The sequence below is a fragment of the Grus americana genome, chromosome 1 (assembly GCF_028858705.1).
Source record: "Grus americana isolate bGruAme1 chromosome 1, bGruAme1.mat, whole genome shotgun sequence".
Taxonomy (NCBI): domain Eukaryota; kingdom Metazoa; phylum Chordata; class Aves; order Gruiformes; family Gruidae; genus Grus; species Grus americana.
The window spans coordinates 88,938,272-88,953,925 of NC_072852.1; the positions used below are offsets into that span (position 1 = coordinate 88,938,272).

The following is a 15,654-nucleotide window of genomic DNA, read 5'->3' on the forward strand; positions in this document are numbered from 1 at the left end:
TTCTTTTTTTTTTTAAACAGCAAAGGTTTATCATCCAACACATCTTGGCTCAGCTACTCTTTCTTCTTCTCTTTCACCCACTGAAGCCATGGAAATCTTTGCTGACCTGCAACGAGCTATGAAAAGCTTTGTTCTAGAGAATGATCTGCATATTGTCTATCTGGTAGGTTACTCATTCTGTATTTTGTACTGCCAAAACTACAGAAAGGAGAGAAAGCACAATGCAGAATTCTTGAGGGCTTCATGAACGTAAAAGTTTGTTTTGTGCTTTGCTTAGCTCATCCTTTGTGAAGAAAATTTTCTAAATTGAACGTTCTTCAGAACTAGTCTGTTCCCATAGTGTCAATTGTGTAGGCAGGTGCTGCATGTCCATCTAAGCCCATTGTTGTCACTCCTGACTTCAAAAGATTTCAGAAGTTTTGGGTGTAGGATAATGGTAATTTTTCTGAGATACTTAAAGTTGATGAAACAAATTGGTTTTGTTGTGTTTGGGATCAGTAGGCTGCATCTCAGATTACTTTTGGAGGCTCAGAAAACTTTTGGGGTTTTAGCATCTATTTTGCCTTCAGAAAGCCTCAGAGAAGTACACTGCTTGCTTCCTATGTGTGGGCCTTTCTTCGATTCAGTAACAGTGAAATTCATCTCTGATTTAGTTTACTTGCCTGGTGATGCTGCCAGAGCTAAAGGAAGGAGCATGATAAATCTTTTGAGGGGGAAGTGTCCCAAAATTTTTCGAGATTTATGTGCACGTACACTTAAAAAGCTAGGCAATGCTATTTGAGACCTTTGGAGAGGAAGCTACAAACCTGTAAAGATTAGTGAGGAAACAAGATGGAGTTGCAGTGCGGATTCATGGCTGCCAGAGGCCCATCATGCAATCATCATCTGAAATTTGACAGTTGTCTTTAACCTTCTTAAGTATAAAGTGTATTCTCTTTACCAGGCTGATAAATCAAAGGCAGAATTTGGGCATCTTGCCTGAAAAAAAGCTCACTCCAAGGAGAATATGCTTGTGGTGACAGGAGTTGTTGAGCTAGGGGACAAGCAAGAGATTGAAGGTGCCTGTCTCTGCTTGCTGTGTTCATTAACCGGGTTATTGGCTGATAGTGATAGATTTTTTTTTTTTTTTTGATCTACTAGTGTCCCATATATCCCCATATCTCTGTTTTAGAGGACCACCATTATATTTTGTTCTATTTCTACTAGGCAAAGTGGACTGTTTTGTGTCATGCATTAGTGATTTTTTTTCCCTGTTTGCATCTCCAAAACAGAAAAAAAAGGATTAATTTTGTTTGTGTTCTGGACAGTGATGGCAATATTTTTTTTTTACCCTGTATTTTTTAATGGCAGCAGCTTGTCTAATGTTATTTTAAATCAAATACGCTGTTGAACAAAATGTTCTTGAGATTCTCTTCAATGAAGCTAGCCTAAAACACTTGCTTGTAGGTCTGTTCATTTTCAAGGCTGAAGGTTTGTTTAGTTTTGGTGGCTTTTTTTGGCCTTTTTTTTTTAAAAAAAAAAAAAAAAGAAAAAAGAATTGTTCTCCATGTGTTCCTTATGGGCTACAGGGAAATTATCTGCTGTAATGCTTTTTCATTTTCTTAGGCTTCAATGTTTTACTTATACAAATATAAGACTGAATTCCAAGACCTTATATTTTAGGAAAGTTGATTAAAACAAATCTAGGCTGGGAAGAGAGTTTTCTTTAAAAGGAAAAAAAAGACAACAAAAAAACCAATCCCCTACCTTAATAACTTTTGTTCTTAGCAGATGAAGGGGCATGGATGATTTACAACTACATAGGCATCTGGTATTCTGCGTTATGTTAAATGCTTCCCACCAACTATGAGTTATTTCAGAATAATTAATCTTGCAGTATATTGATACAGATATGAAGACATTTTGTCTCCTCATACTGAAACTGACTGTGCCAACTGAAGGATAACAGAATTGGTTTTCTGTCTAAAACTGTGTGAATGCTCTAGATGCCTTTTTTGTTAGTGTTAATAAAAGCTGAGATTTCTTTTACTCCAGGTAAATGGAAGCTTCAGCGAGTCCTGGCAAAACCTGTGTTCCCTCCTGTTTTATCAAATGCTGTGGCAGTGGTTAGTGTGATTGCTAGTGGTTTTAAGAAGTTGATAAATATCTGTCAGTTTTGTTAAAAAAAAATGAAGTTTTATTTTGTTAAAGGAGAATAAAGATGCAGCTTAGAAATCTTCTAGTGGCTTGGATTTAGGGAGCAATCTGACAAAGATTCCAAATTGTTTAATCATTAGAGTACCTATATGAGTCAGATCTCGTCAGTAGGTTAGAAGAGCTTTTACTTTCTTCAGGGTACATGGTTATGAGTCAGTGTCTCTAAGTAGTGCGTAGGATGCTCTAACCACATTCCCTAGGCTGCATTTTTGTTTACCCAGAGCTCTGTTCTGTTTGTTTCTCTGAAACAAAATGGTTTTTGCATTGTCTTATTTTCTTTAGGTCACCCCAGTGTATGAAGAGTGGACCACAATTGATTGGTACCAGTTTTTCTGCTTATGGGAGAAGCTGCCTGCCTCAATGAAACGTGTGGCTGAGCTGGTGGGGATTGAAGAAGGCTTTCTGGCTCGCTCAGTAAAGGGCAAAATCATAGCTAAAACAGAGAAACAGCATAGACAAATGGCCATCCACAGAAGGTAGCTACAAATGGGTGTGAATGTGCAAAGACTAGAGCCTGTAACATGTGGAGTGGACAGGCTCTGTGTCTGTTTTCAGGAACTGGCTGTCTTGCTGAGTGAGCTGATAGCTCGGAGAACCTGGATCTGGTCTGCTCTGTATTGAGAACACTGCTGGCACAAGATGTTTGTGCTGATGTTTTTGGAAGCCATTTTCTCTGCTTCTACAGTACCATTCTGTCCTATGCTATCAGATTGCATTTTGCCATGTACACTAATGTGCCCTGGATGATGACTTTATTTCCATGTGTACTTCTTCTACAGGTTTTTCACCAGTCTTGCCCTTCTGGATTTAATCAGTGAGGTTCCCTTAAAGGATATGACCAAGAAATATGGCTGTAGTCGTGGCCAGCTTCAATCCTTGCAGCAATCTGCTGCCACCTATGCAGGTGAGTTGTCTGGGCAAAATAGCCCAGGAGTCCTAGGCTAGTCTGTTTTCATTCCTTCCTTCCAGATACAGAGATAAGATAGCCACAGTGTGGTACTAACAACAATCAGTCTTGTAAAACCACTTCCAGCTTTATAGCTTAATCTGTGGTTGCCCCTGCTTTGAGATGGAACCACAAAGTGTGCTGTGGGAAGGGGGCCAGCTGAGTGGAATCAAGCAGTGCTGTAGCATGCTGAGGTCTGTGGAAATCATCTCTGTACTGTGCAGGAATGTAGTTCGTTCAATGCTAAGTATGGAAATTAAGTACAAGTCCATTCTGGAGCTTTGCTCTATCAGGAAAGAGTACCTTTCAGCATGGGTAAAGTTTGGGGTCTCTAAGACTTAGCATGGCTTTCTCCTGGTTGCAAATTAATTGGCCAGAAAGTATAAGTTTATAGTTTTCAAAACAGAGTGAGTAGTTTCTGGGTCATTTATCAGCAGAGAACAAGAGGTCAGATAGCTGTCCCCCTTAACTTCCTTAAGAGGGCTGTGTAGGAGTAGAAGTAACAGCACACCATGTGACTGAGATATTTTTTTTCTGTTGCCTAAGTCCTCCATTACTCCGTAAGTGGGTCTTCAATGTTTAAGACAGTTTTAGCTCAACTTGCAAAACCCTATGTGTGGGTTGCAGCATGAGTCAAAACCCCAGAATGAAAAGGTCACGCCAGCTGATGCAGAGTAGTTTAATTCAGGTAGTATAAATAACTTTTTGTTGTAGCAGTTTCATAATTCTCTATTCCCAGTGTTAATAATTTTCACAAAAGTAATTTGGGAAGTAAAATGAATGGTTGACATCACACACACACGTATATATATAAATGTAGTTAAGAGATATGATAGAAGTTGTTTTCTATAATCACTGTAAAAACAGTGAGGGATGCTGTGTGTTTCAGTTATTTTCATACTCTGTAGATGCAATCTGTGAGTAAGAAACTGTCTTTTCCCTGCTCTTCTCCTCCTCCCATGTGCTGGGGACTGCAGTTGTAACCTTTATCATAGGCTTTGCTACCTCCTGTGATGCTCTCAGAAACAAGTCCTGCAGGCCAAGTTGTGCTTTTATGGACATCACTGCTGGCTTTCCTCAAAGATCTGTGGCTTCTCTTACTGCCTCTCATCACTGCTTTTTCCGTTGTCTTTTCTTCAGTGTGTTTGGTTGATAGGAATCCTGTTACAGCATATGCACGTGCTTCACACGTTCAAGATGAGTGTCTTTGAAAAAGCAGTGTCATTCAGAATTTCTACCTCAATGACAAACTAGTTAATTCTAGATTAATTAGAGTTCCACAAGACCAGCTTCTAGTCATAGTTATAATAAACATGAATTAGTTTCTGTAAGTAATGGGAAGGTGAGAAGTGTAAAGTGAATGCCTGTTCAGATGAGGGGGTGAAAAATGAATCCAGGTTAGCAGCACTGGAGCTGGAGTTAAGACACATTAATGTAACTTCTGTGTTCTAGGAATGGTAACGGTTTTCTGTAATCGACTGGGCTGGCACAACATGGAGCTGTTGCTCTCTCAGTTCCAGAGCCGCCTCACTTTTGGGGTTCACAGGGAGCTTTGTGACCTGGTACGAGTGTCTCTGCTGAATGCACAGCGTGCTAGGACACTTTACAACGCTGGCTTTGTCACAGTGGCTGATCTTGCTAAAGCCAGTCCTGATGACGTGGCAACTGCTCTGAAGAATTCAGTACCATTCAAAAGGTGAGGAATCAGTAAGTCCAGAAGTCAAGTAAAGGAGTTTGTTTGTAAGGTGAAGGATTGCAGGATGAAACCTGTAATTAAATATGGCCACCTTTTGGGACTTGGTGCCAAACATTAGTTAGAAATAAGTGATCACAGTTATTCCATGATTATTTTGAAATTAATAGAAGCATCTTTTGCTTGCAGCATAAGTTTATGAGACCTAAATTTTCTTCTTGTTCCTCTTGTCAATGCACTGTTTAGTCCTGGGTGAATTGTTAATGCTTTCTGGAGACCTTTTGCTGCCTCTAAAAGGCAGCTCCACCATATGATCAAATGAGTTGATGATTTATACTGTATGTCATTTGAGATTCTCTTGTGATTTTTGTGTTAGTGCAATGACCAGCTTCCTTGATCAAGTACCTGTTGGACTGTGCCATGACACCTGTCTGGTTCATGCTCCTGAAGTTTCCTTTCTTTGGAAAACAGTCCATGGAGGAGGATTGATTTAGACCTGGATCTTGCCCTAGTAGGGAGTTGGGACTCATCTGGGGTACATGTTTGAACACAGAAGCCTGGGAATGCTTCTGGGATATGCAGCCAGTAATATCTTTCATCAACATCAATTCACATATAGAAAACTGAAATAGTTATTTCCTATTAAGTGCATTATATTTTGCATATAGTGCTTCTGTGAAGCTAATTGAAATGGGAGTGGAGCAGAATAGTGCCAGCTCCTTGTACTGTTTGTTATTTTCTGCATGAATGCTTACATCTGTCTGTTACCTTTCCCATAGCGTTCGTAGGGCTGTGGATGAAGATGAAGAATCCGCAGAGGAGCGTCGGACTGTGCGCAGCATCTGGATGGCTGGAATGAAAGGCTTAACTGAAAGAGAAGCAGCTTCCCTCATTGTGGAGGAAGCCAGGGGACTTCTCCAGCAGGATTTGGCACTGATGGGAGTACAGTGGAACCCAGAATCTTTTCTTGAGTCTGATACATCCTCTATGATCAGCAGTGAGTCAGAACTTGAAGACAGACTACATAGATCAAATGGGGGGCAGTCTTCTGAGTCTTCTAGGGTGTTAAACAAAAAAGGGTGCAGCATTCAACATTGTAATGGCCTTGGTTCTCGGACTGTAAACTTATCAAATATTAAAAAAGGATATAAAAGGCGACTAAGTGGTAGTACAGAAAACTGCAGATTTGAGAGTGAAGTCCCAGGCAGGAGGCAGGCTCGAGCAGAGGAAGGCAATGATGATATTGTGTACAGTGCTAGAAAACGGCCAAATATGTGCAGTGAGAATGAAAATGTAGAAGGAATTCCTCTGGTCAAAACCAAGATGGATTCCAGAAGAGCAATTCCAGAACTCCCTGCTGAACAAGGAAAAGCACCAACATTGAGAACAAAGTCTTCAGTCTCTAGATTGATAAGAAGTGCGGACATGCATTTAAACTGGACTAGGAAAAAGAATACTGCTTCAAAACTGCAGAGGTCACTTCTTGAAGATTCAAATATGCTTAGCATAGACATACAAAAGCTGCCTGCTTTCCACCCCACCATCTCTAAAGATAATTTTTTTTCAGACCAAAATAATAAGGAATTTATGGAAACAGAGTCTGTAACTCATAAAGTCTCAAATTCTGTACAGATGGGGGAACTTAATCTGGGGAGGAAGGACAAAATGGAAGGATTATTTCCAGAGCCTACCACCATTAATGAAGGCATGCTTAAGGGGAGAGCATGTTTTCAGGCACCTGTTACATTGCAGGGTACTCCACACATCCATGTGGGGACACACAATATTGTAGAAAGTCTAGTGATACCTGCTAGTGTTAGGACACTGAGAAATGAAAATACTGATGATAAGCAGAATAAAATTAACAAAATGCAAACAGATGTGAGCTGTGCTGAGGTGATGATTGGTAAGCAGCAGATGGCTTTAGATACAGATCACCGTAATGTAACTGCTAGCTGCTCTGGAAATGAACGTGTCCATAGTGGCAGCAGGATACGGAAGCCTGTGCGTTTTTGTCCTGGTGAGGATAAGTCCTGCCATATTCAGATTCAGAATGGTGGCAAAAATAGGAGCGAAAAGCCCAGTGGAATATTGTTACAAGCTGGAGCACTGCAGAAAGCCAACAGTCATCCTAAGGATTTTCTGAAAGATGCTCTAGTAAAATCCAGAGGTGTTTGCAATGCAGGTGATGTTCAGAATGGTCCATCCTCTGATCTGTTTTCTGACTCTAGAGACTTTGAAGACAGCTTCCAGTTGGATACTCAAACTGAGATGATAATAAAACAGGAGGCAGCAGCTGGAATCACAGGACAGCAGGGAATACAAGGTTCAGAGCTGGCAGCGATACCACGGCAGGAAGTCTCCAAGAAACTATGTGCTTCACAGACTGAGAACGCTACTGATGAAAGACTGGCTGCAACAGTTAGGAAACTGGGCTTATCTAGTCCTATTACAACAAATAACATTACAAAAAATGCAGCTCAGCACTGCAGTAATAAAGATTTGAAGTCTGGAGGCCCTAATTTACAGCCCATAATGAAGGAAATAGAATCTGCACTTTGCTTTAAAGAAAGCGATTTCTCAGTGACCGACTCCCAGCTACACAGTTTTCTACAAGATTACCAGACCCAAAATTCAGCAAAGGGGGAGACTGTGGCTAAAGACCTTAATAAAGCAACTTCCCCTTTTGGTAGTGAGCACATTGTACAAGTAGAATGTCACCCTGTCCCTGAAACAAGCCTCAATATAAGTGATAGCTTGCTGTTTGATGATAGCTTCAGTAATATCAGCGACCTTTCAGCTGTTCACATCATGGAAGCTGACAGAAAGCCCCTTGCTTCTCCACAAGTTTCTTTGCTTGCTCCAGAAGGCCTTTTGGAGAACCTAAGGCCTGTTCAGAATAAGTTTGACGTCAGCGGCAATCAGAAAGAGCGTGAGGACCCTGCAAAGCTTAAAAATGTGTCTCTAGTATTCTCTGATCTCATAGCTGAAGTTTTAGATCATGCAAACTCCCCGTCTTTTCTAGAAGATGTTCCTTCTGCATTTCATGGTCAGTCAGGATTAAAAAACCCAGTGATTTGTAACAATGACACCAGACCAAAGGATTTAGTAGGAGATCAAGGTGAAAAGCTCCAGAGAAGCCAACAAGCTTTAGACAAGAAAACTCATCCAGTGGCGTGGACTGGCCACTCATTTGAACTAAGCCCAGGATTGCAGGATGTATTAGACAAATGGCCTAGTCCCTCAGGCATTGAACCAGTTTCAGTAAGCTCCTGTTTGAAAGAGAAGTTAGTTGCTGCTACTACTAATAAAGAGCCAGATCTAGTATTGGAATCTGACTGTTGTCAGCCAGAGGCTTTGCCCACTTACCAGGATTTAAAAAGCCGTTTCAAGGTTAAAGAAAACAAAACAGAAGACTTGGATCTTCCGAAAACAGACTGCATAACACTTCCACTCAAGGGAAGCAACAGAACATCCTGTCCTCCGCCAGATAGTAATAACACGTTTATTCCTCCAACACCCCCCAAAGAGCTTTTGCCAAAGAGTTCTCTTTCTCTCTCTCTGAACTCTGCAAGGAAGAGACAAGTCACCTGCATGAATGAAGGGCAGCTGATTCAGCCACAGCAGAATAGTGAGGGCAATGCAGAGCAGCAGGTAAAAACACTCCAGGACAGTCCTGGGATTGTAGACCCAGTTGACACTGATGAGATAAAAGATGATTCCACTATAGACCAAGGTTTTTCACTGCAGCTATCTCAGGATGTTTTTCCACTCATTCCCTTAAGTGCTGAAAGTTTCACTATTATCGATGTAGCAAGCGACAAAGCACTCTTCCAGACTTTTGTTGCAGAATGGAAGGAGAAAAGCAGATTCTCCATCTCAGTGGCATGTGAAAGAACAAAATGTCTTTTGTCTCCCAAATCAACGATTGGTGGCAAATTCAAAAAAGGTCAGTTCTGTGTTCCAGCGTGTTACTTTGTGAACAGCAGGGTGGCATCTTCAGCTTAAAGCAGGGGTGGAGAAGGAAAGGGTTTGCAAAAAAAGGAGGAAAATTACTGGTAATAATTTAATACTGTCAGTCTCAATAAAGCAAAGGAGCTGCATGTTAGTAGAGATGGAAAATAGCATTTCATTGGTAGGTCTCTGGTGATAGTAATGAAGTGTTAGCAGCTTGTTTGTTTTTGAGAGCATCTAAATAGTAATGTTTCATTGTATATCTAATTTTGAAATGGATCTGTGTTGTGCAGTCCCTTTATCATGTATCTTTCCATGTCATAAACAAGTTTTAGTATATTTTAAAATGAATAATATATTTAACAATAACAGTACAAATTGTTCAAGGTCTCCACTGAGCAGTGTTACTTGCGGGATTGCCTCTGAACCAAGGCTAAATATTTTCAAGTTTGCAAAAGTAAACTTGGTTCAATATATGCACGTGTGAAATTTGGATCAGTCTCTGGGTTGTTGTAATATTGCTTCATCTTTTTCCACAGAAGTATTCATATGCTGCAGTTTGCTGCTGTATAAACATACTCTTCCTTTAAAATAACAAGATTAAGCAGAGTTAGATTCTTTGCTGTCATATTGCCATAACAACAATTTCTTAACTATCAAAATATATTTTTGACAAACAAATGTGAAATGTTTAAATGTTTTTCAGAATGAAAGGAGGGAATACATTTCTGTCTCAACTCTTGAAGAGATCGCTAGGAAAGGCCAGAGTTTTGCAGGGATGCTATAATGGGTAGTTGTTTCTGTTAAGAGTTTTGCTATTCTATGGTGGGTTTTGTGTGTGTGTTTGCTTTTTCTTTGCAAAAGAAAGATAGATTTTTCTCCCTATAGATAAAAATGAAGGTATATATTCACTTTTAAGAAATTTGGGCTCAACTGTATGTATTTACATTTTCAGGATCCAAACTCTTCTGTATTTACGGATGCCATTTTATAATTGTAACTTAAAAATTATTCTTTTAGTAAGTTCCCCTCAGTGGATGCAAGTTAAAGATGATGGATTTCCTGTCCAAGGCTGTGAAGACATCTTGGTAGTTGGACTGGCAGTATGTTGGGGTGGAAAAGATGCCTACTATATCTCTTTGCAGCAGATACAAGACCAGACTGGTAAGTGAGCTGTGCTGTGTTACATGACACTGCATTTCAAGAAAGTACCTTCAGCAGATAGGTTCCTGGAAGTGTTTTGCGTGTCCCAAACCCAGATCAAATGTGTGATGGAGTAATTTAGCCACGTTATTCAGCAGTCTTAAGTGTTGAACACCCTTAGACATGTTGCTGTGGATACATCTATGTAGCTATATAATAAGGGCAGGTAATTGGCTCAAGCACTGAACTGCTGAGCATGCATATGGCTAAAATGTTAGCTTACTCCCATGTTCTCTTTAGCTTACTTAGTTTTCTCTTTCAACCTCTTCCAATTTTTGCTCTCCAGAACATATCTGATACTAGAATGTTGAACAGAACCCAATCTGTGCTACATGGGCTCGTGACTAGGGTTCGATTCCTGACTATTCTTTGTTTAGTAGTAGAGGCACAGCATATTGCTTTTGGGAGCCTTGTCTGGTTTAATACAATATGTAATAGCAGTATAGATTTATTGTTATTTGTTCACAGTCCAACTGTAGCTTTTGTGCTTTAGATGATTACATTCAAGATTTTTCTCTTGCCTTTCTTATCATGCAAAAGATGATTTTTGCTTGTATTTCTTGCCTTAGAAATAAGTATGAGTTTGGCACCACCACCTTTGGACAAAAACCTATCTGTAACAGAGAGACTGTATCATCTGCAGCTGTACCTGCAGAAGAAGTCCAAGCAAGAGCGGTCGCTTGTCATGTATAACTTCATTCAGCACTACAAGACTCTGGTGATGGCTTGTGGCATCTCCTTGGAAGGAAGTTTTGAGGACCCAAAGGTTTGCAGGATTAAGAAATTTAGCTTGGGTAAAACTACTAGTTTAAACACACCAGTGGCACATGCACACCTGTCAGGGGGTTTAGTGACATTTTCTTCCAGTGGGAAATCTAGAACAGTATTTAGAGGAGACTTCTTTTGCTCTCTGTGTTCGTGGTGCCTGCAAGAGAAACAGAGCAGGTTCAGTGAGAGCTTAACACGTTAATCTTTCACACCTGATTGCTTGGATGGGGAGGATGAGGTTAAATCTCTCCCCTGTCCCAGTGGACAGGGCTGAACTCTTGTTTTGTTGCAATAAGAAGCCTGGAACTGAAATGGCAGAACTGCTCCTGGTCAGATTATTGATTCTGAGAGCAGAACACTTTGTAAGCAAAAGATTTACCTGCTGTATGGACCACCTTCCCACCACTATTTTCTCAAAACAAAACAAAGTTTACATGTAATTTCAAAAGATTGGGTACCATTTGTAACTCAAATGAAACAATACAAAGAGGTAAAAGCACCTTCTTGTGCTTGTTAGGAAAAGCTCTAGATGCATAGAAATTTTTGGTGTTGATTTTTAAAGCTTGCATCACACATGGGCTGAATAGCATCATGGCAATATTAAAGCCTGCAGGTAAGTAGCTAAGGAGTTCAATATAAGGACAAACTTAGCTTTTCATACTGATACATAGTTTTAGAATAAAATTAAAGAGCAATAGAAGTAGCACCTTTGCCTGCACTGTATTAAATGGAGTCATACTCTTATTTGTTCATTTTAGTGATGCAGCGAATATATACATACACACATGTTCACGCCTCCACACACATCCATACATATACATGTGGTTTTTACCTCCTGCTTGCATGGCAGAGACAATGTAGAAACCTGTGTTTCATCCTATTTTGACACAAGAAATTGAAATATAGCTATAAGCAAAATTGCTTTGAAGACAGTGGGAGGTATGAGGCTTACTGTGAATAAAATTTGCCTTGCAGAATTCTTGGTACTAGTGCTGATATCCATAAAATAGGAGAGCTCGGCTTGACTAATATTCTAGATCAATAGCAAGTTCTGATTTTTACAAAGTCAATTTTCAGATTAAACATGTTTTGATCCTGATTTTCATATTTGATCCCCTTTTGTGTTAGGTTTTAATAAATGAAAAAAACCTGAGGACAACACTTGTAGGTGTGTTTAGTTAACAAGAGGATAAGGTTTTCAATTGTGCAGAATTAACTTTGAGAATGAAGCTTTTCAGTGACTTGTGCCCTCTTGAAGGTTTTATCTGAAATCATGTAACTTTTCCACAAATTATTCCAGACCACCTGCCAAATCAAGAAAAAATAATCTGCACTATAACCTTGCATTAACCCCCGGTTAAATATTTACATTATATTATGACTAAAATGAAAAAAAGGTCTCATGGAGGTCTCCCTTTTTAAGGTTGCATGTTGGCTGCTTGATTCTGGCTCTAAGGAACGTACACTTCACAACATGGTGACTAACTTTCTCCCCAACGAGCTACCTCTACTGGAAGGGGTAGGCACCGGCCAAGGGGTGCAGAGCCTGGGGCTTAGTGCCAGCGGAGATCATTCTGGGAGGTACAGAGCAGCAATAGAGTCTGTGCTTATCTTCAATGTCATGAACCAACTCCGTAATGAATTACAGAAGGAAAATCTGACAGGTAAACAATGCTTTTCCACTTGGGGGCAAAGATGGAGGATAAAGGTAGCTGTGCTACCCCAGGCTGAATGATTAGTGGAGAAGAGAGGAGACTTGGAATTTCTTATCTAAATATGTTTTGTGGCAAAATGTTCATTTGTTAAAAGGAAAGAGGGAACTTCCCTTGGAAGTACATCTGTTTTGTCCAAAAAATTAAATTAAATTTTAAATTAGAATATAATTTTTATATCCCAAATATCCACCAGTTCCATTGGTTAAGGCAATAGCGGAGTCTGTTTTAAGTCTCTGAATCAAGCAGATGTCTACTTCCCAGGTGAGTACCCTAGCCATTCTGAGGGGGCTTGTGGGCCTGTCTATGGTTTCTCATGAACATTTTCAAAAGCTTTTGCATTTTCTTGTCAGAAGCAATTCCTAAAATCCTCTAATGTTTTCTGAGGAGGATTTCTTGCTCTTCAGCCTGCCCATATAGCATTGCTTGCCATGTACGTGTTGTGTCCGTGAAACTTTTGTGATCCCATAGCTAATGATCCAGTCTGTTTGCACTGGTGTTTGCTGAATGCTTGTCTGTGTTTAAAAACAAACAACCCCCCACCCCCTAAAGCACATACCTATTGGTGGGCTTTATGATTGCTTCCCCTAAATTGTATCCAAAGCCTATGGTTAGGGTCTAGTCTCACTGAAGTCTTTTATTGCAAGTTTACCACATCATTTATGATCATGACAACTAAACCTTAGAACGTTTTAAAAAGACGTGGGTGGTGGAATGAAAGTGTATCAAGTTAGAAAGCTTTACATTAAGCATGTCTGCAGTTTATAAAATGTTGATATACAGAGAGATGTGTATTTCTTAGAAAAATAATTTTTGACAGAAATTGTTATTCTCTTAAATACTTTAGTGATTAAAAAGTTCTGGAATACTACTTATTATCAAATATTTCTTACTATGAAATATTGCAGAATCAAAATTATTTAAACTAAATCTATACTAGATTTCTAATCTGTAAGATTTCAATGTGTGAGCACATTCACGATTTTAAAAACTGGGGATTCCTGAGTTTTTTAATGAATCTGTTGATCTGCAGGTGATCTGTTTTTGATGTTCTAAGTTTTTCTTGGGGTTTCTATTTACTACAGATGTATTTTCTAACGTGGAGATGCCCACTCATTATTGCTTGGCTCTGCTGGAGCTGAATGGCATTGGTTTTAGCACAACAGCGTATGAAACCCAGAAACAGGTCATGCAAGCTAAACTGAGCGAGATTGAGACCAAGGCGTATCAGCTGGCAGGCCACAGCTTCTCCTTGACCAGCCCTGATGACATTGCAGAGGTATGTGAGGGTTAGAGTGGGAGGGAGAACCTTCTCAGAAGTTACCCCCAAGAGGCTTTTGCTTAGACTTAAGAAAAAACCTTGGGCAGGCTGTGTATGAAGAAAAGACAAAAAGCAAATTGAACTCTGCTCAGTGTTGATTTGTCTTTACACTCATTATGAGCTTGCTGCCTGCAAGGTGCTGCACGTCTCCTGCTTGTTACTGATCATTCTGATTTCTGCTACCTTTAGCAGAAATAGAGGAGGTAGAAGTGGAAATAAGCATGTTGTTTGTATAGGACCTTGGCTTCTCATGGTGCAGGAGATCATCTGCCAATTAAATGGCTTTTGGAATATTTTGGATTAATGGTGCGGGACTGGAGAAGCTTTTTTTGCAAGACCAGCATTCTGCATGCAAGATGTGGTATCATGTAGTCTGAGTCTAAGAATAGTTGTACTGAATAAGTTGCATTGTTACCTTTATCCCTGTACAGGCATGCAAGAGGAAGAAAGACTGCTTTAAAAGTTTTGAATCAACTACTGCCTGTTTTTAAGAATCTGTATAAAACTGTTGGGCTTTTTTTTTTTTTTTTTTAAAAGCCTAAGAAACAGATTTCTATGTAAACTAGCAATACTTTTATTCCTGAATAACTTTGCTATATTTTTTTAATGTACGTTACATGGAATGATAGGAATAGATTATAATTGCTGTGCATGTTTTTTCCCCTTTTATTTCTTTTCTATATAGCCCCTCAGCAAGAAATTAATATACTTTATATGGAAATAGTCAAAATTTGCAAGCAGCCATGACTAAAAGAAGTTCCACAGAAATATTCTTCCTTTGTTGCAAATGCAGAAGTTTTTCTTGGTTACAGTAATCTGAGTTAGAACTCCTGAAATAATGCTCAGCTCCAATTTCCCTCTGCTTCATGGGAAAGGGGAAGGAAAGTTTTTTCTGAAATGCTGTTCTCTGAACTAGAGAAACTTGTTTCCCATGTGGAAATTTTGTTGGAAATCATGTAAAGTATCTTGTATAGGTTAGTAGAGCTTTACCCTTCTAATTTTGTGTCAGTAAAACTTTTGTGCTACAAAAATGTGCAAGAGAAAAGCTTCTATTCCCTTCTGCCAGCTGTGAAGTGAAATACAATAGCTGCTAAATAGTGTATAATGCTACACAGAAACAGAGAATAAAAAAAATGAAGAACTGTGTTCTGTCTGTCAACAAGTGAGCATATACTGAATTTTTTAGTTCTTGGCATATTTTTAGAAAAATTAATATTCTGGTTATTCTATAAAAGCTATTTGTGACCACCTCCTTCTGTGCCATTCATTCTGCTCTGAAGACTGCTCCCTGCTAACACTTCTTTTTTTTTCCCCACCAATGTTCCTCCCCCTTTTAGTCATCTTAACTACACATTTTATTACAGTTGACTGTCAGCAGTAACCTCACTTACTGGACGGAGTTAATTACCTTTTCTAAAAACATACCTCTGAACTCCAACTTATAGTGTTCAGAAAATGGGATTTTTAGATTGCATTTTGTAGTTAATTAAAATGAGGAGGAATGACTTTGATAGCAGAGATCTTTAATCAGCTTTTTAATTACCTGAAGCATTTGTACTATCCTTTGGTTGGAACAAGCTGTTTAAGTGCCCAGTTGCTTTTTGTTTTCTCCTGGGAGTGGTGTGCAGAAACTAATTTGAAATGCCGGCCTTTTTCAGGTTTTGTTCCTGGAGCTGAAGCTGCCACAACATGGAGATGTGAAAGTTCAAGGGAACAAGAAAACTCTGGGTTACACCAGAAGAACAACTGCTAAAGGAAACAGAGTTAGGTTGAGCAAGCAGTTCAGTACAACCAAGGTACGGTAAAGTCTGGTTCTAGTCTGAAAGTGACTGTAAAAATAACTCCTCTTACTTCACACATC

General features: G+C 39.4%; 1 protein-coding gene across 2 annotated transcripts in view; it reads left to right on the forward strand.

Moving 5' to 3' along the window:
* Positions 1 to 15,654, forward strand: part of POLQ (DNA polymerase theta) — a 56,963-nt gene that overhangs the window by 25,098 nt on the left and 16,211 nt on the right. For both annotated transcript variants that reach the window (XM_054812746.1, XM_054812745.1), the window contains 10 exons: positions 21 to 163; positions 2,479 to 2,672; positions 2,976 to 3,100; positions 4,595 to 4,838; positions 5,615 to 8,784; positions 9,810 to 9,953; positions 10,562 to 10,758; positions 12,184 to 12,424; positions 13,558 to 13,751; positions 15,452 to 15,589. In XM_054812746.1, the coding sequence (XP_054668721.1) occupies positions 21 to 163; positions 2,479 to 2,672; positions 2,976 to 3,100; positions 4,595 to 4,838; positions 5,615 to 8,784; positions 9,810 to 9,953; positions 10,562 to 10,758; positions 12,184 to 12,424; positions 13,558 to 13,751; positions 15,452 to 15,589 (4,790 nt within the window). The remainder of the gene's footprint in view (positions 1 to 20; positions 164 to 2,478; positions 2,673 to 2,975; positions 3,101 to 4,594; positions 4,839 to 5,614; positions 8,785 to 9,809; positions 9,954 to 10,561; positions 10,759 to 12,183; positions 12,425 to 13,557; positions 13,752 to 15,451; positions 15,590 to 15,654) is intronic.